The 23444-nt window shown below is 41.4% G+C and overlaps 1 protein-coding gene across 5 annotated transcripts; it reads left to right on the plus strand.

Moving 5' to 3' along the window:
• The first annotated feature begins 798 nt into the window (after positions 1–798).
• hcfc1b (host cell factor C1b) lies at positions 799–23288 on the plus strand. 5 transcript variants are annotated; one of them, XM_017468211.3, is made up of 28 exons: positions 799–969; positions 3068–3272; positions 6215–6363; positions 6459–6619; positions 6802–7010; positions 7390–7474; positions 7829–7935; positions 8030–8209; positions 8428–8760; positions 9728–9879; positions 10042–10236; positions 10859–11083; positions 11370–11471; positions 11568–11793; positions 11919–12055; positions 12455–12593; positions 12746–12951; positions 13056–14007; positions 14425–14564; positions 15214–15459; positions 15802–16048; positions 16191–16496; positions 16651–16769; positions 16888–17025; positions 17140–17325; positions 17493–17790; positions 18216–18279; positions 21177–23288. In XM_017468211.3, the coding sequence occupies exons 2-28, from the start codon at positions 3074–3076 to the stop codon at positions 21214–21216; spliced, it is 5541 nt and encodes a 1846-aa protein (XP_017323700.2). In that variant the 5' UTR covers positions 799–969; positions 3068–3073; the 3' UTR covers positions 21217–23288. The 5 variants fall into 5 exon arrangements, with proteins under 5 accessions (XP_017323700.2, XP_017323703.2, XP_017323702.2 ...); XM_017468214.3 differs by having other exon boundaries at positions 11568–11772; XM_017468213.3 differs by having other exon boundaries at positions 8428–8754.
• The last annotated feature ends 156 nt before the right edge of the window (positions 23289–23444 follow it).

Consider the following 23444-nt stretch of genomic DNA (forward strand, 5'->3'; position numbering starts at 1 on the left):
TCACTGTTACCATCCTGAAGTTAATTATTTTCAAATAACTGCATGTCCTGAAGTGTTTTATTACTTTCATACCATGACAATGTGCCAACATTATTTATTTATGTATGTACGTATGTTTTCATACTTTTTATTTTGTTACATTAATGTAACAGCCGAAAACAGTCTTCTCTAACCAGCCTTTCTTTTTTTTTTCTTTTAATCTCACGAAGAGAAAAAAACCCCAAACCATCACAGAAATTCTAATGGTTTCCACTGCAAACACCCTTACAAACCATCAGCTGTTAACCGTTTAAAACCATCACCATTAGTGTTCCTTAATGGTATCCACTAGACATAACATGCCACCAGTAGAAGGCAACAAATTACCAGTAGACACCCATTAAAACCAAGACAAATTCTATGAGGGTTCTGGAACTGGAGACTCCTTCCACAAATGTTAAAGAAAGGTCTCCTTAGAGAAAACCTCAACATAACGACTACAGGGATGGATGGATGGATGGATATAAACAAGCCCATATTTGATGGACATATTTTCACAAGAACGTTTTAGTTGAGTTCTGATGTGAGTAAAAGGAAACACAACTAAGGTGAAGACAGGTGTAACGGTGCTCTTCATGTGGGAAACAAAACCGGATATTTGCACTCGTTTGACGTGCAGTAGGTGCTCCACATCTGGAGAATAAATAGATGCCGTTAGTTGATTGTTGTTAGTGAAATAGTTTGCGGAGGGAAGCGGAGCGCCGCTCACCGTCCGAGCCGCCGCACTGCCGGCGCTACTGAGGCACAAGCAGCCACGGCGCTTATTTACTGAAGGGGCTTGTCAAGAAGATGGCGGCTTCCTGGGCGGCATGAAAGGATGTAGAGTTAGCAACATCTACAGAAAACAAACACACACTCGGGGTTGAATTCGTTTAACTGAGTCTCTCCCTCGATTTTTTCGGTTTTAAAATAACAACTCGGAAGTCTCGAGTAAGTATTTGTTCACGCTTCGAGATTAGCGAGCGTGAATACTTTTGCACCATTCTGATGACGGCTAACGGTACCGTCCGCCATTTTTCTTAAGGGAATGCTAGCTAGCGATAAACGAGACAAACGAATATTTGAGGGAATTGCATAAATGCCTCTCTTTCATCATGAATAAAAACCCACTACAAATGAAGCATGTAATATTTCTCTGTCGTGCCGAAAAAAATATATATTTCTGCACAGCCTTTCTGCTAAAAAAAAAGCTATCGCCGTTTTATGCTAACGCTATAGCTTAGCTGTCGTACTAGCCATAAAGCCTAGAACTACCTCAGCTAGTCTGCTAACGTGACTCGTTAGCTAGCTTAGCCTAAGCAAGTTAGCATTCGCTGTGCTTGTATTTTTACTTGTTTAACTCGCCGCGGTTGCAGTGTTTGGTTGGTGATAAATGTCATTTTAGTTGGAATTTTTGTATATTTAGCGACATGTTTGCACCTTGTAGGGGGGGAAGAAAGCGCTTAGCTTTGTGCTAGGTGGAGGAGCAAATGCGATTATTTGGTTTTGTTGTATCAAGATGGCGGCTCCCATAGAAAAAGGCTGCAACTGAACACTCGGGGGCGAAAAAAAAAGATAATAAAATGCTCTACAAGAAATTCGAGAATAAATAAAGCAATGAGTATTTCTGCAGCGGTACTCAATTAGGGTCTTCAACGTGCAGGAAAATATTTTCAATTAATTAATCACTTAACTTTAACCCAAACATATGGAAATTGAAGGGTGTTTTTTTTTTTTTTGTTCACCGCCCATTTTTAATTCTAACGTTAGCTCTCAGTAACTTAACCATAAAATCAGCTAAGCCATGTCCTTATTATTACCATTTATATTACATAATGTGCACATCTGTTAAAATAATAATTAGCAAACATACATTGAATTTAGCTAGTTTTTTTTTAGAGGGCTTCTATTTTTATTCGTATCTTGATGGTGGTTAGTTAGCTCGCTAGCTTAGCCTTTTAGCCAATCGGCTAAGCAGCATTATTATTCCCATTAGCCACCGGGTTTGCTAACCAAAGCTACAAGATGGCGGCACCCGATGGGAATTTGCACGGCTTTTCTCTCTCTTTCAGACATCTTTAACAGACAAGATGGGAACTTTATTTTTCGGATTATCAACGGAACGCGAGTGGAAATGATTTTGCATGAGATGCATTAGCATTTGCGGAAATTTAAAAAACAAACACGGCCCTCAAATTAATCTTTTTTTTTGCTTCACCCGGCGGGCTTGTTTTATTTTGTCGCAGAGCGTATGCCGCTAAAATGGCGGCTTCCATCAGATTCTAAGCTAAGCTAGCATCTTAGCTGGCTACATTTTGTACGGACTTAAAACGGCACTGTACTAAAAAAAACTTACACTTTACGAATTTACACTTCGATCACACTTTAATTTAGAGTTTTTCCCTCGAGTTAAATTTTTCTTAACGCTACAATGGCGGGTTGTGTGGCTTTTTAGATGAGCTACCAAAACGTAGCTGGCTACATATTTTTGTGTGTGTGACGCGGCTAACGCGAAGCCTGAAGCTTTTATTATTATTACTACAGTTTTAAAACTGCTCAAGCGGAGCAGTAAACTTGGAATGGACTAGATTTGTTGTTTCCCCCCCTTTTTTTTAAAAAAAGAGAGATTTTTCTTGCATTAGGTAAACCATGCGATTATTTCTATCGTATTAGGCTTTATATATACGTCCTATATTTTGTTATTTTTACCTGTACATGCTAATCCAGTCGAAAGAATTAGCCCCTTCTTTGGCAAAAAAAAGACGGTTGCTAGATATTTATATAGAGAAAAATAGATATAAATATCTAAATTTAGTTAGTTAGGAGTAACTTCCAAAGTGACAGTTTAGCCTGGCCTGTTTATACGCGCGTTGTTTAATTTTCTTAGTGAAATAGATAAATATATTTTTACTCGCCGCCTTTTTTGGCGCTAGCTAGCGTGCTAGTTAGCATGCTAGCTCGCATACTTAGCCATCTAACATGCCTTCATTTTTTGTGTGTTTTCATTTGTGAATTTTAATGAATGGTGTTTTCTTTTCATTTTGTGAAGGGGGAAATGGCTTCTTCTGGTACCAACACCACATCGAGCGCTTCGGGCTCCGTGTTGCAGCCGAGGTGGAAGCGGGTGCTCGGATGGTCCGGCCCGGTACCTCGGCCTCGTCACGGCCACCGCGCCGTCGCCATTAAAGAGCTGATGGTGGTTTTCGGCGGCGGCAACGAAGGAATCGTGGACGAACTTCACGTATACAACACAGGTAGTTATTATAACCATGCTATATATTTTTTCGATATTAATTTGTTTCGGTGTGATTTGTATAAGTAAGTAGCGTAGTGCACTTGAGTAAGCTAGCTTTTTTGTGCTAACTTTTAACACGCTAACTCAGGCTAGCAATCAGAGCTCTGGTCTTAATGCACAACACAGGCGGCTAATGTTACCGAAAATATGCGATTATTTGTTTCCTGCACATTTTAATGTTGATTTATAAAATATCAGCTCACATTTGAGACGTTATTTTTAGTCTTAAATTGTGAATATATATGTGTGTGTATATATATTAAAATTTATATACATAGATGCACATTTCTGACTAATGTGTAAAAATGCTAACACAGGGGTTAGCGCTTTCAAAGCTTCAGCTAAGCAGCTAGTGCTTTAATGCTAGTGCGTGTGCGCGCGCGAGTGTTTGAGCTAGCCGTAAGAGTCAGTCTGCTGCCTTCTGCACAACAGAGAATGGAGGGAAAAAAATGCAAACAGAAATGGCGGGATAATAGAGCAGCTACGTCACCGCGCCGACAAACCACGCCCCTTTTATACATTCTCACGTTTCTCTGTAAATATTTACACACAAAAAAGCAAAGGTCAGTCACTAATACACTCAATTGGTGAATAACTAATTAATTGAAGTAATTAATGCAACACCTTCATACATTATAAAATGTGTATTACATGCAAACTCATTTTATACACCCGAGTGCAAAAGGAGAAGTTTCATTCACAGCGAGAAGTTTAGTGTGATGTCTCTGTGAAGAACAGCCTAAAATAGTATCTCACACACATTCTCTAATAATCGTGTGTTTGTGCTGTCTCATAAAGATGTTTCTGTTGTTTTATCACAGGTTTTTATTTGTTTGTTTTTCTATATAAACCTGTTGGAAAGGTCATGTATTGATCGAGCAATGAATAAAACCAGGAATTCTCTAGACATATTTACAAAAATGCATGGAATTAAAATTCAATAATACACTTTCAATTGGTTAGAAACAAACTGAAGTAATTAATGCAACACCTTCATACGCTTTTGAATATATATATATATATATATATATATATATATATATATATATATATATATATATATATTTACATGTTATAAAGTTGAGCACAAAAGATAGCCGAAACTTTTTAACATAACAAGAAGCTATTTTTTTTTAAAAAGCTTAATCTTTAAGAAAAAAGCTAGTTATTTATAAACCTTTTTAAATATATTATGAATTAATAGAGAACAAATGTGACCAGTAATCCCCTGAACAAATTTACAAAAATGCTTGAACATAAGATGAACGATTACTGAGTTGATTAATAACTAATTGAAGTAATGAATGCAACGCTGTTTACGTCTTTATAAAATCGATACGGATGTTGCTTTAGTGAAACTTAACCAAAACATCATTTCAGATGTTTTGCATTTGCCTTTCTGAAAATTCTCCAACAGTAATTCTCGTTAAGGTCTTCAAGATGAACATCTTAAAGATTTGGAAAGGTTATTTTTAAAATAGTGTATAAATAATGTGCATTGTCTAATAGCGTGGAAAATGCAAGCAGAAATGGTGGGATGATGGTTCAGCAACGTCACTGCAACAGCAAACTCTGAATTTCATTTCACTACAAATTTAAGATTAGTTTTTGCACAATTAGTTGATTGTTAAATAATTGCGCGAGTGAATGCAACATGTTCATAAACTTACAGATGCCACATTTGTGTGTGTGTATATAAAACAAATACCTTGTGCCTAGTGCAAAATAAAACCTGCATACCTATAAGACGGCGATTCTCAAAATGAGGCCCAGGGATCCCCCAGATCCATGAATTAGTTACCTGCAGTGGTGAAAATCACAACCCATTGTTATTAAAGTTATCAGTTTTTTTTTCTTCAAGTACACTACCAGTCAAAAGTTTGTGGACACTTGACTGAAACGTTGCTCATGATGTTAACCTTTTGATCTGAAGGTGTATGATTAAATGTGTGAAATCGGTGTCGTAGACAAAAATAGAATTGCGCCGATGTATTAGTTTCTTTCATTAAAAATCTAACGTTTTATTTACCAAAAAAATAGCTTTTTAAGCCAACGACTTGGATCGAAATATTCCAGAAAAGCAGCCGATAAGAGTCCAGCGTCGGTATGAACTCCTTTAATACTGTTTAAAAAGCATCTCAGGGAAATTCATCAAGAAATCGGTCGAGAAAACGTCAAGAATACATTTCTGGAAATTCTAGGCAAAAGGGGCGTCTACTTTGAAGATGCGAAAATATTAAATTATTCTGGGTTTTTTATCACAACATAATTCCTATAGTTCCATTTGTGTTACTCCAGAGTTTTGATGACTTAATATTATTATTATTATTATTATTATTATTATTATTATTATTATTATTATTATTATTCTAAAATGTGGGAAATAAATAATGAGTGTCTTAAGCTTTTGACCCATAGTGTAGTAATTTGACTGGTGTCTTGAATGGATTTAATTTAACTGAAGCTCAACGACTCAGACAAGTTTCCCTATACATAATGGAAACTGGGACCTGATCTGTTTTGAGTTCAGGAATAACTGCAATGAAAGTCTGAGAGCCCTGTTCATAACGTACAAGGAAAGATGAACTTTCACTTGCATCAAGAAGCTTTTTTGTGTTTCTTTTGCCTTGCCTTGTTGCAGTAGTGTTAATTATCCTACAGACCTTTTAATGCAAAAGTAGATGTTGCAAGTACCTGATGCCAAATCCACGTCTTCATACTTACTTGGGTTGCTTGAAATGGCGTCATTAAGTCTACCTTTAGTCTAACTGTTAGAATGATCATAGAACGCTCTCGGTTGTACATGTTTCTCTGCTTTTCATCTGTCTAACGCTTCATTACTGCTAATCAGGATGTCGTCTTGTTAAACGTCCTGTTTGTGATGTTTTTGTTTCCCTGTAGCAACTAATCAGTGGTTTATCCCGGCTGTCCGGGGCGACGTGCCACCCGGCTGTGCTGCGTATGGATTTGTGTGTGACGGCACCCGCCTGTTGGTGTTCGGGGGAATGGTTGAATATGGAAAGTACAGCAACGATCTTTATGAACTACAGGTGGGTTTGTTGTACGTCGAGTAAGTTTAAAATTATGAATGATTTGGAAAAACAAAATTCAAGTATCATTTTGTTTTCGTTATTTTCAAACACAGGCCAGTAGATGGGAGTGGAAACGGCTGAAGCCTAAAGCTCCAAAGAATGGCCCTCCTCCTTGTCCACGCCTGGGCCACAGCTTCTCCCTCGTGGGGAATAAATGCTACCTATTCGGCGGACTTGCCAACGACAGCGAAGATCCCAAAAACAATATTCCAAGGTTGGCAGCTATACATAACCATAATTAGTCGGTCATATTGTTGTGCATGCTTTGCAGCACCTTTCATGCTCTGTCTCTGTTTTCCTGAAGCGGCGTAGTAGATTTGGATTAATAAGACTGGATTTTCTTAATACCAGAAGTGTTTTCATACCCAGAGTGTTTTTCCTTCCCCCGGTGTACAGATACCTGAATGACCTGTACACACTCGAGCTGCGTCCGGGCTCCAGCGTGGCAGGCTGGGACATCCCCATCACATACGGCGTGCTTCCTCCTCCTCGCGAGAGCCACACAGCCGTAGTGTACACAGAGAAAACCTCAAAAAAGTCTCGCCTCGTTATCTACGGAGGCATGAGCGGCTGCCGCCTCGGAGACCTCTGGACGTTAGATATAGGTAAGAAATACAGGAAGGTTAAAGAAATGATACCTCGATTGATAAGTGAATGTTATTAGCGGCTTTGCTCTACTGAACGTTTTGAGAACTTAGGAATTTTCCTCATTTTAGGAAACATCCATTGAGAAGAGTTCAGTTAGTGGCTTTTGTTTATTTATTTAGTAGTGTTAGACAATATTGACTAAAACCGTACGATTTAATTACAATGTAAACAAACTGCTAATCACATGTTTGTTTAATAAATAAAATAAATTTTAATTAAGTCAAATCCACTTTTATCAACTCGATATAACATACAGTTTTATGTCTCGGTGCAATGTTCCTCTTGTGCCGAGAAGTTACGAACGATCATTTCATAAACAAGTCTTGCCTCCTACAGACACACTGACTTGGAACAAGCCGGCAATCAGTGGCACTGCTCCGCTGCCTCGCAGTCTCCACTCTGCCACCACCATAACCAACAAGTGAGTGTCCTCAGGTCAAATTTATAAACGCTTATAAAATGTGACCCTGACTTTACTGTACAGTGTGCAGACAGAGCCGGGCTGTATTGTTTGATTGTAGACATTTTAATCTAAGAGATTTAGTGCATCTCTTTATAATTTAATCGTGAATAGTAACAGTGGGTTAGGTCAAAGCTAGTGATCAGGAGGTTGTGAGTTTAATCCCAGGAATGCTAGAGAGCCACTGTTGGGCCTTTTTAATCCAAGCCCTTAATTGTGAGCAGCGTTCTATAACACGGCTGGGGGTTTTGCGACGGTAACGCTTGGTGAGTGCACCTGACTCATAAAACTTGTGCCATCACAATCTCTCTTGAGGATGTACGTGTTTGGCGGTTGGGTGCCCTTGGTGATGGATGACGTGAAAGTGGCTACACATGAAAAGGAATGGAAGTGTACAAACACACTGGCATGCCTAAATCTGGGTAAGTTTTAATAGTGGCTATACTTAGCCTAGTGATTGCTGAAGAATACTTTAGGAATATGGATAAATGGAATTTCTCTCTCTCCGTCTCTCAGACACAATGACATGGGAGACTATTTTAATGGACACTCTGGAAGACAACATCCCGAGAGCCAGGGCAGGACATTGCTCCGTAGCCATCAACTCCCGACTGTATGTTTGGAGTGGCAGAGACGGCTACCGCAAAGCCTGGAACAACCAAGTGTGCTGCAAAGACCTCTGGTATTTAGAGACAGGTGAGGTTATTGGGTTTTATTTTTTTATTTTATTTTATTTTTTTTATATCTAATTAATTAATTATGCTCCTGAACTATTTGGGCAAATAGAGTTGAAAGAACTTTTGTGTCTCTCCCTTCCATCTTGGTTTCCCAATTAAAAAATGAAGCCGTGGTAGTAAATCATTATTTTGTGCTCTTTATGTAAACATTTGACTTGACTTGCACGTTTTCTACAGACCGTCCTCTGGCGCCCTCTCGCGTGCAGTTGGTTCGTGCCAATACAAGTTCTCTGGAGGTGAGCTGGGGCGCTGTGCCCACCGCTGATGCCTACCTGCTGCAGCTGCAGAAATATGAAATTCCAGCAGCGACGACGGCCTCATCCCCCAGCGTCACTCCCACTTCCTCGCTGCCCTCCAACTCCCCCAAGAGCCCGGCCCCAGCCGCCGCGGCCCCTGCCTCTCAGAGCGTGCCCGTCACAGGGGTCACCCTCATACCCCAGGTGCCCTCACCAACCGCGTCCATGCCTGTGAGCCCGCTCGCTGCAGCCTCACCGCGCGGTCCAGGTAAAAGTGGGTAGCGTCAGAGAAGTTATTTACAAAGCCGAGTTTGTGTGTGAAATTCGTACGACTCGTTTATGGTCTCCAGACAACTAAGCTGTATTATTTTAGTTTCGATAATAAAAAAAAAAAGCTAAGCTTCTTGACTTTTAGAAAATGTTTTACAACAAAGCTGGGTAGCTAATGCTGGTGAAATTTTCTTGTACAGATATGGGATAGCTAGCTGGCTTTTTACCAAACTGGGAAGACCGTTTTATTTTATATTTTTAAACAATTAAATATTGGAGATCAAACTATTATCAGTTTTACCAATAATATTTTTTTCCCATAATGGGTTATCGGTTTTGGTAATATTGGAAAACTGATAAATGGCGCCATCTTGTGGCCGCTTTACGTTTCGCTCAGCACTGCCATTGTAGCGCTGCATCTGCGGGGAGACGAGTCAACAACAATGTGCACGGAAAGTATACTTGCTTTGCTTTAATTAATAAACTTTATTTAACATAACGGTTATTAATATACAAATTAGATATTACATAAACTCTTTATGTAGTTTAAGCATCTTGGCGCTAAGAAGTAGACACAAACTCAGTCACGTAATCTGTTTACCTCGTCGATGCTTTTATTTTTGGGTGGGGGGGGGGGGGGCACTTTGTTAACAGTGCACTTTATTTTTTGCACTCTTTCAGACCCCTCTATTTATTGGTATATACATGAGTTTTGTTTTGTATGCTATGAGAGTGAAATTGACCAAATTGTTATAAATAAAATGGTTTGTTCAGTGTAGGTGTTATCGGTTCTGCATATCGGTTATCGGGCACATAAACATGCAAATCTCAGTATCGGTTATAAAAAATCAATATCGGTCGATCTCTCTCTCTATTTCTCTATTAAATGTTTGTGCTCATGTTATATATTGGTTTTAGGTTATTACATATATATTGTCTTCCCTTCTTGAACCTTCTCTATGCTTTTGCAGCCATCCTGAAAGTGGCAGCACCTCAGTCCGCTGCTGGGACTTCTATTGTCACCGTGCGTCAGGCCAATCAAGTGGGAAAATCCCCGGTTACAGTTGCATCACTTCCTGCTGGAGTCCGAATGGTCGTTCCTGCACAGAGCGCACAAGGAACAGTAAGTTATTTATATTTCTGAGCAGCCCACGGGGGGGAGGGGTGGGGAGCAGAGCAGTGTGTTCAGTCCAAGTTAACATTTTGTATTCGTTATGGCTATTTACTTTTACCACGTTAATTTTTTAAAAACCTTTAGAGATAACTTCCCGCTTGTCCTCTCTAGCCGATCGGGAGCAGCCCTCAGATGAGTGGCATGGCCGCTCTGGCTGCAGCGGCGGCTGCCACACAGAAAATCCCTCCTTCGTCATCAGCCACTATGCTGAATGTTCCAGCAGGAGCCACCATCGTGAAAACTGTTGCTGTCACTCCAGGCTCTGCAGCTCTTCCTGCTACAGTGAAAGTAGCCTCGCCAGTGACAGTGAGTGCCATTTTACAGCCTTATTTCTGCCTAAAAATTTTAAAGTGACCGAATAAAATCTGATCTTCATAATAGCTGTAGTATAACTCCTAAATCCTGTCACCTCGTCACAATGATGAGGTTAATATTTATCCACATCACAGAGAACTTCAGTCAGATTAAGTATTCTCTATGGACACGTTGACTTTGATTCTGCATTTAAGTCAACAGATGTTAGCTTTAAAAAAAACAAAAACAATTATTATACCTTGTCTACTCCCCAGTATCTTAAAATAAATGCTAGGCTGCAATATAAACGTCTTGTATTAGTGAGTAATACTTCAGTATTTCAGGTCTAATAAGGCTTGAGGTAATAGTTGAACATAAAATAAAATCTGAATAGTACCCGAGCCTACCAAATACCTGAGAAACGACGACCGCCAAACCTGAGCACCGTTCAGTGCTTTATTATAGGTGATAATCTTAGACATGAAAAATTTTACTTCAAATAGGTCTTTCTGATAAGGTTTAGAGCATTTAATTTTTTCTTTTTAGGTGCAGTTTCACCTATCTCCTTTACTTGCTTCTGTCCCTGTGTATACTGAAGTCTCACTGATTTATTTCCCCCCTCCCCCCAATCAAGGTGAGCAACCCAGCCACCCGCATGCTAAAGACGGCTGCAGCTCAAGCTGGAACTTCTACCATCACAACTCCTAACACGCCAACACGTCCCATCATCACCGTGCACAAATCGGGCACGGTGACTGTGGCCCAGCAGGCTCAGGTGGTCACCACTGTGGTTGGAGGAGTCACTAAAACAATCACGCTTGTCAAGAGCCCGCTCACTGTGGGCAGCGGCGGCACTCTGGTAAGGATCGAGCACTGAGAGAGTTGTCTTAGCTGGTCTGCTATTTCCAAAGAACTAGAGTGACGTGTTACTGTGAAGAAATAATCGAGTTGATGAGTGTTATAGGAGTACAAATGATGCATGTGATACTTGAGTGAAGTGGATCATGAAGTTAATTCCTATGTCAATATGATGGACGCTATCATTGTCTGTTAAAATTGGTGTTTGCACTTAGTTTTCCTTGATCATTTTGAGTTATAATTCAGCGAATGTTCATAAAGTAAACTTTTGTGTGCTTTCTTCTCAGATCTCTAGCCTTGGGAAGGTGATGTCCATGGTCCAGACAAAACCAGTACAGACCGCTGCCGTGACAGGCCAGGCTGGCAGCCCTGTCACACAGATCATTCAGGTCAGCTTACCAGAATTAATTCATTTCTTACATTGGTTCTAGATCGGTTTTCAAAAGACCATGGAACAGATGACTGACTTGACTTTATTTTCCCAGACGAAGGGTCCTCTGCCTGCAGGCACCATACTGAAGCTAGTCACCTCAGCAGATGGCAAACCCACTACCATCATCACTACCACACAGGGGGGTGGTACTGGCACAAAACCAACCATTCTGGGCATCTCCCCTACCACCACTAACAAGCCTGGCACCACCATCATCAAAACCATACCGATGTCTGCCATTCAGCAGGGAGCTGCAGGTTTGTCTTACCGCAAGTTCGGTGAGCTATAACTCTTGCCACAGGTTGGGTTGGTCTGGTTCTTGTTGTGCTGAATTAAATGTTTTTCTTTATGCTTTAAAGATGTGCTTTCTGTAGTGATTTCCCCCCGACCCTATTTTTGACAGGTGCTACCAGTAGCACAGGTATAAAGTCTCCTATCACGATCATTACGACCAAAATGATGACGCCTGGAACACCAGGAAAAATAATCACAGCAGTACCAAAACTGGCTACTGGAACTGCACAGCAGGGAGTGACTCAGGTAAGGTCCTCTTTAACCCATGTCCTCGTAGCCAAGGGAAATAAAACTAAAACATACACTAACGGTTAAAAGTTTGTGGACACTCGACTGAAATGTTTCTCAAGGGGTATGATTACATTTTTGAAATCGGTGTTGTAGACAAAATTATAATCGTGCCAAACATATTCAGTTCTTTCATTAGGAAACTAACATTTTATTTACAAAAAATATATATTTTATCATGAGTACATTTGAAGATGCTGATTAGTCTGACCAAGTGGTGTTGTAGTACAGTAATAATTAGTGTCAGTAAGGATTCTCTTACTGTAAGTGTGACCTGCTGGGATGAGTTTATTTAAAAAGGAAAAAAAAAAAAAAGTTTATTTTTGTGTTCTTTTTTTTTTTTTTTTTTTTCCCCAGGTGGTCCTGAAGGGGGCGCCAGGGCAGCCTGGCACCATTCTTCGCACTGTGCCCATGGGCGGTGTGCGACTCGTTTCTCCTGGTACCGTTTCTGCTGTCAAGCCCACAGTTACCACACTAGTAGTTAAAGGCACCACAGGTGACACAAGGCTATTAACATATTAAATAGCAATAACATATTACTGCATATTTATAATGACGTACTTCCTATAATGAGATTACTGGCCCTCTTTGGAATTTTTTTTCTCCAATTAATGGGATTTCTAACGTTCTCGCCCTGTGTCTGTGTAGGAGTAACTACTCTTGGCACTGTGACCGGAACAATCTCAACCAGCCTGGCAGGGGGCAATGTTCCCACTGCTAATGCTAGCCTGGCTACTCCCATAACCACCCTGGGCACCATCGCCACACTCTCCAGCCAGGTGATCAGCCCTACAGCTATCACTGTGTCTGCAGCCCAGACAAACCTGACTACTGCACCTACAGTGGCTATACAGGTACTGCACATGCATGCTGTTCAGTCTGTCAAGTTAAATCCTTTAATCTGTCATAGTTCTAATGTTAATCTGAATGATTATGATGATTTTTTCCTCTCTTGTAGGCAGCTACACAGCCCACTCAGGTGACGCTGATAAGCACCCCCAGTGGTGTTGAGGCCCAGCAGGACCTCCCTGTGTCCATCCTGGCCTCTCCCACCTCTGAGCAGCCCTCCACCACAGGTGCTGAAGCAGGCGACACCCCAGGTGAAGTGACTCTGGTCTGCTCCAACCCACCGTGCGAGACCCACGAAACCGGTACCACCAACACGGCCACCACAGCTTCCGCCAAGATCGGAACCGAGCGCGTGTGCTCTAACCCACCTTGCGAGACACACGTGACCGGAACAACCAACACGACAACCACGGCGTCATCCGACATGGGCCGTGTGCAGCAAGTATGCAGCAACCCGCCGTGCGAAACACATGAAACGGGCACTACAAACACATCTACGCAGGCGTCCTCCAACATGGGCAGTGCGGAGACCAACACGGTACAGAGAGTGTGTTCTAACCCGCCATGTGAGACCCACGAAACCGGCACCACCAACACCGCTACGCAGGCATCTTCGAGTATGGGCAGTGGGGAGACTAACACTGTACAGAGAGTGTGTTCCAACCCACCTCATGAAACCCACGAAACGGGTACCACCAACACCGCTACGCAGGCATCTTCGAGTATGGGCAGTGGGGAGACTAACACTGTACAGAGAGTGTGTTCCAACCCACCTCATGAAACCCACGAAACGGGTACCACCAACACCGCAACGCAGGCATCTTCGAGTATGGGCAGTGGGGAGACCAACACGGTACCGAGAGTGTGTTCCAACCCACCATGTGAGACCCACGAAACCGGCACCACTAATACACCTACACAGGCTTCATCCACCATCGGATCAGGGCAGAATGGCACGGTGCAGAGAGTGTGTTCCAACCCGCCATGTGAGACTCATGAGACCGGCACCACCAACACGGCTACTACCGCCACTAGCAGCCTCGAGTCAGCCGAAGGAACAGGTATAGCTGATTATCTCTCTCGGGTTCCTAGGAAATATTGACATGTTGGCTAGCCAAATTGAAGTCAAAAGCCTTTTAAGAGCCAAGTACTGCACTTATATTCTATAGTTTAGGCTTAATTATTATAGTTAATGCCTGTCACACACTGGACTTCCCATTTTGATTGGCCTTTTCCAACAGTGCATAAGATATATAAAAAAAAAAAGCTGGGTTGTAATTGATCAGTTTTTCAAGGTGGTGCTTGGTTTATTGGGAAAATATTGCATATCCTGAACTTTTGCTGCAGGATTATCTGCATTTTTGCAGACGTGCTGATGGTCAAAATGTATTATTTTTTTCCCCCCAGTTGCTTATATATTATAAACATTATGTTTGTGTGTATTATGATCAGCTTTGCGGAACTGGTTTGTCTTGCAGCGCAACAGAGTGGTAACGGACAAGACGCTGGCACCAGTGCAGAGGCAACTTCGTCGACAGAATCTGCCAATCCCCCGATTCAGAGCAGAGCCATCACCACAGTGACTCAGGCCACGCCCACCCCAGGACCCTCCGTTCCGGTAAGTCTTGATATGTTTCAAGTTGTTTTAACTAGAGGTCGACCGATATTGATTTAAAAAAAAAAAAAGACACCACGGAACACACCTTTTTATTTATAACAATTATGGCAATTTCACTTCCTCCTTGCATACAAAACAAACATCTTGTATATACATCAAGCAAGTATATTTTACCTGTGCGCGTACGCGGTTGTTGACTGGACTCTCTTCAGATTTAGTGCTCCTGCACGCAATTCTCAAAATGCTCACAAGGTGGTAGCATTTATCGGTGGATCTGATATTACAAAACTGACATCTGATAATGGAAAAATGCTTTAATGTCGGAAAATATTGGCAAAACCGATTATCGGTCAAGCCCTAGTTTGAACTTTTACTCGGACAGTGTTCATCTGTTCAGTGACTACAGTGAACTCGTTAAATTAAGGGTTTTGGTGCAGGAAGTAAAGTCCTTTCTTAGTTTGCACAATTTTGCCATCTAGATTACCTGAATGCTAATCAATATGTTACGCTGCCCTTTTACTGTACTATGATTGTGGAGGTTCAATACTTATCCCACTGTATATATTAATACGGATGGGATGACCATAAACAGACCTGACTCGTGCCGTTTTTATTAATATACTTATTTCACCCCCCGCTGCCCCTGCAGGAAATCTCATCCATGGCAGGCTCCGTTGCTGTAGTGGAGGGCTCTGGTGAAGCCGAGGCAATGGAGCAGGGAGACTCTGAGGCAGTAGCGATGGGTGAGGAGCCCATGCAAACCGAGGGCGAACTGGGTGAAGACGGAGCTGTCCGAGTCGTTGCTATTGAGGAGGGTGCTGCCGGTGAGGCGGGCACCATGCTGCAGGTTCATGTTGCCATGGAAGCACAGCCGGGTCAGGGAGAGCAGGCTGAGGTAGGGATGGGCGTGCTCGCCAGAACGTATTGCAGTACGGATGTTTAGGTTTACTAAAAACGAGCAAAATTGTAGTGCCATGATTGAAAAAGAAAATTAAAAATCCAAAAGTTATATAAAAACACTGAGAAATTGAACAGTGTTGACTTTAATATCTCTTAATGTCATCAGATTTTTTTATTTACCAAATGTTACGAGTAAATGAGTTATTCGGGAAATGTTATAATATAATGAACTTGACTATATGTCTACTACATCGTACAGATCACTGTACTACTACAATAATGATCGTTTTATGTATTTGTTTGTTTATTTAATGAATATAATTGATCATGTCTGCAGATGGAGCAGGGCGGTGAGGGCGCGGAGGCCGTAGCTCTGGCAGGGCAAGACTCCGAGGCCTTGGCGCTGCCTCAGGAACTGATGTCAGCTGAGGGGCAGCAGACCACGCTGATGGTGACAGGACTGACCCCAGAGGAACTGGCCGTCACTGCTGCAGCAGAAGCTGCTGCTCAGGCTGCAGCCACAGAAGAGGCCCAGGCGCTCGCCATACAAGCCGTGCTACAGGCAGCCCAACAGGCCGTGCTCAGTGAGTCATCATCTTACAGCCTAAGCTTTAACAGGATGCTCACTACGAGAGTCGAGTTGGTGGAAACAGCATTGGAGCTAAATTTGTATTTTTATTTATTTTATTAACACCCCCCCCCCCCCCCCCCCCCCTCTTCTTTTAGATGAAGGAGACTCTGGACAGGACGGTCAGCAGACCACCACCATTCCCATCGTACTGACGCAACAGGAACTGGCTGCTCTGGTCCACCAACAGCAGCAACTCCAGGAGGCTCAAGCAGCCGCTGCAGCTGCAGCAGCCGCTGCCCAGCAGTTGGCAGCCGATTCTGGCACGGCAACCTTACCCACCGAGGGCCTGGCACCCGCAGACAGCCTCAACGACCCCATGACTGAGAGCAATGGCCATGAGATGGCCGCCGCAGCAGTAACCGCGGCCGTGGCTCAGCTTCTCCCCAGCACTTCTGCAGAGAGTGAGGAAAACAAAACATGCAATCAAAACCATAGTCTGTAATGGATACAAGGATAAAACTAATGGCCTTAAGAAGAAATTTGAAAGTCCTGCACATTTTATGCCATAGCAAAGAATAAAATGTCCGTATTTACAAATGCTTGCTTTTCACGCAGCTTTGGCTCCATCGAGTACACTTGCCCCGTCCCAACCCATGGTGGTTGCCAGCCCTGCAAAGATACAGGCCGCCACTACGCTTGCTGAGGTGGCCAATGGCATTGAGTCTGCAGCTGGGGTGAGCTGACTAATCCCCCCACACACACTTTCACTATTCTATGTCATTAAGTGTTTCGGAAGTATGTGCTGGTCACTTAAGTGCTTGGGTTTCTTTCTCTTTTGTCTGATATTAACAGAAGCCAGGAGTGCCCCCTGCAGTCGTGAAACCGCCAGTGAAGAAAGAAAATCAGTGGTTTGATGTCGGAATCGTCAAGGTGACCAACACGGTCGTCACACACTATTACGTCCCAGCAGACGATTCAGAGGTTACTGATGTGAGTTGGATTTTTCTCTCCTGCCGTGAATGACAGATTTGTCTCACTATTATATATTATATCTTGAGCCATGTGTGAACAGCCGTGTGAGTGAGGTTGCCTTTTATTTTGCAGGATGATTCTGGGGCCATACCAGACTACAGTCAAATGAAGAAAGTGGAGCTCTCTCCCGGCACAGCGTACAAGTTCCGTGTGGCCGGAATCAACGCTTGTGGCCGTGGAACGTTTTCTGAAGTTTCGGCGTTTAAGACCTGCTTGCCTGGCTTCCCAGGAGCACCGTGTGCCATTAAAATCAGCAAGGTGAGCTTTTTTTTTTTTTTTTTTTTTTTTTTTTTTTTTTTTTTTTTTTTTTTTTTTAAATAGACACTTAAATTTTCATGCCTTCTCTGTTCTTTCTTTCACGTTTTCATTCATTGCACATTGTGGTGTGTCTCTCCCCTCTTTCCCTTACCCCCCCTCCTAATCAGAGCCCTGATGGTGCTCACCTCACCTGGGAACCTCCGTCTGTGACGTCAGGGAAGATCATAGAGTACTCCGTCTACCTGGCCATCCAGAGCTCTCAGACGACCGAGGCAAAAGCATCTGCCCCGGCTCAGCTGGCCTTCATGCGGGTGTACTGTGGCCCAAACCCCTCCTGCCTAGTCCAGACCTCCAGCCTGTCCAATGCCCACATCGACTACACCACCAAACCAGCCATCATCTTCCGCATTGCCGCTCGCAACGAGAAGGGCTACGGCCCTGCTACGCAAGTCAGGTGGCTACAAGGTGAGTCGACATAATGTAGTAGTTATTGTTGTTAATAATAATAATAATAATAATAATAATGATAATAATAATAATAATAATAACGTATGCCACAGAATGCCAATAAAGTATTTTGTCGTTTTGATTTGCTAAATGATAACTAGTTGTATCGTCTGACAAGTTAAAAACACACCTGATGCATCACACATTGCCCAGCCCTACTGTTTATCTTAGTATTACACATCTTACACCTTATTTTAAAAATGCTTACTTAAATTGTTCTACATTCAGAGCAACAGTTTTGCTTGCTTTTTTTTTTTTTAGTACTTTGTAGTGGTGACGTTGGACAAAGAAAATTATATTTTGTTTATATATGTTGTATGTTTGAGAGAACACGGAGAAGTGTGCTGTGTTTGTAAGCCAGGAATGTGTGTGATCTTTTCTAGAAACCAGTAAAGATGGATCTGCTGCCAAACCTGCAGCGAAGAGACCGGTCTCATCTCCTGATACGTGAGTATTTCATTGAAATACCATGAATACGTACATGGGTTAAACACTATCTAGGGTTCAATTCAGTTTTATTTGTATAGGGCTTTTTATAATAGACATTGTCTCAAAACAGCATTACAGAAATATATAAACACGGTATACAGATATTAAAAATACGAATTGATCCCAATTGAGCAAGCCGGTGGCAAGGAAAAACTCCCTAAGATGTTAAGAGGAAGAAACCTTGAGAGGAACCAGACTCATAAGGGAACCCGTCCTCATCTGGGTAACAGATAGTGTGAAAAAGTTCATTATGGTTTTATATGAAGTCTGTTTGGCCTTAGAAGCAGCCGTAGTCCCAGCAATCTGGAATTGGAATAGATGAGAGCTCCATCCAGAGGTAGGACATCCGAAACGGATCAGGCATGTCCGGAGAGCAGAGAGGATCGGGATCTCTAGTATCTCCATAAAATCGTGTGTGGCTCGACAGAAGGAGAGAGGGAGAGAAAAGATTATTAGGACTGTGCTTAAGGTAACAAAGTCTAGTCATGGTAGGCTTGAGTAAATAAATACGTTTTAAGCCTAGACTTAAACACTGGGACTGTGTCTGAGTCCCGAACACTAATTGGAAGACTGTCCCATAACTGTGGGGCTCTATAAGAGAAAGCTCTTCCCCCTGCTGTAGCCTTCGCTATTCGAGGTACCGTCAAATAGCCTGCATCTTTTGATATAAGTAGGTGTGGCGGATCATATAAAACCAAAAGGTAGCTTAGATACTGTGGTGTGAGACCATTTAGTGCTTTATAGGTTAATAATAGTATTTTATAATTAATGCGAGATTTCACTGGGAGCCAATGCAGTGGTGTTAAGATAGGAGTGATGTGGTTGTATCTTATGGTTCTAGTAAGGACTCTAGCAGCTGCACTCTGGACTAACTGGAGTTTTGTTTAGGCACCTACTGGAACATCCATGGATCTACCCTAAAATGTGATTCAGTGGCGAATAAATTGTTATTCTTTTAATAAATTGTTATTATAAAATATCTTTTGGGCCTGGGTGAACAGGCTCGCACAGATGCACAGTGAGAAATTTAGGAGCCGGCAAAAGTCATTGCAATTTGATGAAGCGTTTTCTTTTGAGTGATTAAACGTCACCATTCTGTTTTAAACAGGGACGAACTAACAATTAAAAGGGTTTTTATATTAGGTTGTGTTTTTTAGGGGCAATTTACATGACTGTGTTTTCGACTAAAAACGGGAAACTTTGTACGTGTTTTGGCTGTTCGTTTACACGACGATGGCGTTTTGGGGCCTGAAAACGCAAACTTTTGAAAATCAGGTTTCAAAGTGCAAGTTTTTGAAAACGATGCCGTTATCGTCTCTGTGTGAACGTATAAAAACGAGAATTTGTGAAAGCGACGACGTCATGCGCACGTGTATTATGTGTTCAGTCTATAGGCGTGTGCGCTAGGACTTCAAAACAATGGTGGACTACAGGACTGTGTTTGTGCTGTTGGAGATTTTGAGTGTATTGACGCTTTTCCAGCAAAGTGTAGATTTACCACATCACTACTACGACCAGCGGAGACGCTTTTATTACATACGCCACATTATTAACACACGTCTACACCGACGAAGGGGTATTCAAAACCTTATCATTGTCTTTAAGATTCTGTTTTGGGGTATGTGTCCCTTTATTGTTAATAAAATATAGAAAGCAGATAGACTGCCTGTGTCTCACCATTTGATTCGTATTTGTACATTTGTATATGTGTAAAAAAAAAAAAAATTTCAGTGTTTAAAAATGAACAAGCTTTAACAGAATTCTGACCTGGACCACAAGAAAAGATTCAGTTGAAGACAGAAAAAGTCATTTCCACTATTGGGGGGGGGGGGGGGGGGGGGGGGGCACTTCATGCACATTTCATGCACATTATATTACATTAGGGACGTCTCGACATTCATTAACCAAGAAAAATAAGCCGCATCCATGCTTGACGAGCGTGAGTTTGCTTGACGAGCATGCTTGACGAGCATATTCGACGTGTTGACGGAATTTCCACTGAAACAGGGAGTCAAGGCGTGGCATATCAAGTGGCTCCGCCCCCCTTTTTTAAATAGCCAGTAGCGTTTAGCTTACCTCACAGCTCGGACTAAGCTGTACTTGACAAATTTTAATTGAAAAAATCGAAAGTGAATGAATTCAAGCCGTTTCCTTTTTAACTTTTTTTTTTTTTTTTAGACTTGCAGTCGGAAAACGGAATAAAATGCATGCGTTCGATCAGCCAAAGACATGCTTATGAGCCTTGCGTGATTTTCATCTCAACTTCGGCAACGTGACTTATAATTTGTGGGCAGGACACTTCAGATTCTACAGTGTGTTCGATTGGACAGAAAATCTGATAAGATCAACATTGTTAATCCGTATCGGTGAGAGAGACGGACCGAAAATTTTGCACTCGCATATCTTCTAAATGCGGATTTTGTCATTGTTTTGGAGTGCACTAGCTTATAGATAACCTTAAGGCTTATTAAACATTCATACTAAGAGCCACAAAACATCAATTTAGATTTCATGGGGACTTTTATGGGGATGAATGGCTTGAGAAGTACACTTTTAGTCTAATCACTTCTGACTTCTCACCCTTTCAAACAGCTATCATGAAATGATGACCACTTCTTCAGATTGTCTTGTTTTATTGCCATAAACTACTACGTGATAATCACTAGTGGTTAAGTGCTTATGCTGACCTTTGTAGGCAAGGAATTTGATGGATGAAACTGGGCCTTCAGAATTATTTATGTTTTTATTTAAATAACCCTGTTCTAGATTTCTCAGTTTCTACCAAAAGAAATGATTTTAAAATGTCGTGTAAAATGTCTTCTTCCCCCCTTTCTTTTTCTTCCCACTCTCTACAGGAAAGGTACCGGTCCAAAAAAGGCCAGAGCCGACCAGTGAGAGATTTTGACGTGCCCCTCCCCCTTTGAGACCAAGACCCCTGACCGAAATCCTTCCTGCTGAATGCCCTCCCCAGCCTTATTAAACCCACATCCCCCTACCACTTCCAACTTAACATGAAATGACAGCGGGGGGGGAAAAAAAAAAAAAAAAAAAAGGAGAAAGATCAAGATAATCTGTTTGTGCCCTACCCCAATCATCACTGGACATCCTGGTGCCATGGACGCCTTATCGCTTCGACTGTGTTAAAATGAAACCGTATTATAAATGTTTCTTCACACAAACAGTTAAAAGCACATTCTTTTTGCTTTGTCCTGGAAGTTTCGTGTGATAAATTTCCAATGGCAGCATTCAGTCAAGTTAACTGTCTTGTTTTTCTGTAGTTTGTTTTTTTTTTTCTCCTCCTTCCTTCATGTTCTTTTATTTTATCTTACAAGCAATAGATAAAAAAAAAAACACAACTTTTGCTCTTCAGCCAGTTTTTTTTTTATTTTATTTTTTATTTTCAAGTCTCTATATTTCAGTTGGACACAGACAGACGTTTGATGGTAACTGAAGAGGGAGAAAGCCGACAATGAAGCTACACCTGGAAATCCATTGAAGGATGGTTGGATGGATGGGGGGGGGAAGCAACAACACAGCACTTGGTGATGCTTCTGAAGACAAAAAACTTTTTCATTTTAAGACATCTGTAATTGTATATTCAATCCGAGTCCAGTAGCCTGTTATTACATCACTGTGTTTTTTCATTCATAGCGAAGAGGGAATTGGAGAACTGTATTTTGTAACGAAGCTATAAGGACTCCGATCCTTGTAGAGGGGGAGGCGTATGACTTTTTTTTTTTTTTTTTTTTTTTTTTAAATTGCATTGAAATGCATCTTGTATAAAGAAGGGGAGGGGGGATCCCATAAATAGTAAGAAGTGATGCAGAAGCTCGCTGTGTGTGGTTTATTTTTGTATTTTTTTCTTCTTTTTTTTAAGCAGAGAAAAATGTTCCCTTTATTGTGTACGTGTGCATTTGCTCCGTTTTAAAAACGCGTTTCCTGCTCATTCCTATAGTCAGAGTGTCACGTGGGATCCCATGGCCGATTGTCCTGTGTGCCACGGAATTTTCTCCATCCCACCTTTAAGGAATATTTCAAAATGATGATTCAGAAATTAAAGATTGACGTGAACTTTTTCTACTCACTTTGGAGAAAGACTATCCATTTAAACCATGCTTTAGCATACTGAACATAGGTTTTTCATTCTTTGTTTCTTTATGCATTTTTTTTTTTCTCCTTCCCCTTCCAACTTGTATATTGTTGATCATTTAAAGGAGTGTGTTGCTGGAAGGCTGTTTGTTCTTTTTGTTTTCTTCTCTTCCTGTTAACCTTTTCACTAGTCCATAGTTTATGTAAACTTTGCTTTTTAAAAAAAAAAAAAAAAAAATTTTTAAAAAGCATTTGTTTTGTTTTGTTTTTTTGTTTTTTTTTCCCCCTCCCATGCTTGTTTGTGAGCTGGTTTAGAAGTAAAAAGCGAACTTGGGATTCTTCTCATCATGGGGAAAATGTCGCAAGCATTTTCATTCATCTTGGGAGCGGTTGATTTTTTTTATTTCATTTTTCTCCCTCCTTTTTTTGGCAGATGGTTTCGGCGTGCAGGGTACAGATGGATTACCAGTGTCGGATTGAGTGCTGATACGGGCTGAGTTTTTGTTCATTGTGTTCAGTTGGATGGCTCAATTCCGATCCTGGACCAGCATACTCGCTCTGAAACGTGATTTTGCATTACGACCCCCCAGTTTCTAGAATGATGTTTGACTGACTGAAAAGTGCACCGATAATGTGTCTAAATGGGGAAATGGAGAGAAAAAAAACAACATTGGTTTGCTTTTCTGACAATTTTGTGGGAAAATAATGGATTATTGGCACAGCCAGCGGTTGAACTCAGTTGTAAATTAGTTCTTTCACGTAGCAAGAAGTAAAACAAAACTCCGCCTTTTTATATAATTATCTGTAACAAATGTTTTTACATGTTGTCATCTATTGATTGCTTTTGTGTCTTGACATATAAAAGTAATGGAAATCTGTCTCTGTGTTCATTTGTGTCATGTTGCTTAACATCGAGTTTTGTTTTGTTTTGTTTTTTCCTGTGGGTGTTAGAGGTTTCTTTGGATTATGTACAATTAATATAAAAGACCAGCAAGAATATTAAGTGTACTTTGTAATCAGAAATAGAAAGGAGG

Source organism: Ictalurus punctatus, chromosome 5, assembly GCF_001660625.3.
Source record: "Ictalurus punctatus breed USDA103 chromosome 5, Coco_2.0, whole genome shotgun sequence".
NCBI classification, from domain to species: domain Eukaryota; kingdom Metazoa; phylum Chordata; class Actinopteri; order Siluriformes; family Ictaluridae; genus Ictalurus; species Ictalurus punctatus.

What these genes read in the sequence shown, in the direction of transcription:
- hcfc1b (XM_017468211.3), top strand. Translation starts at nt 3,074, where the DNA reads ATGGCTTCTTCTGGTACCAACACCACATCGAGCGCTTCGGGCTCCGTG. An exon ending in CACAGCAGGGAGTGACTCAG is followed by an intron (nt 12,056 to 12,454) that starts GTAAGGTCCTCT and finishes TTTTTTCCCCAG; the next exon opens with GTGGTCCTGAAGGGGGCGCC. An exon ending in GCAAGTCAGGTGGCTACAAG is followed by an intron (nt 17,791 to 18,215) that starts GTGAGTCGACAT and finishes GATCTTTTCTAG; the next exon opens with AAACCAGTAAAGATGGATCT.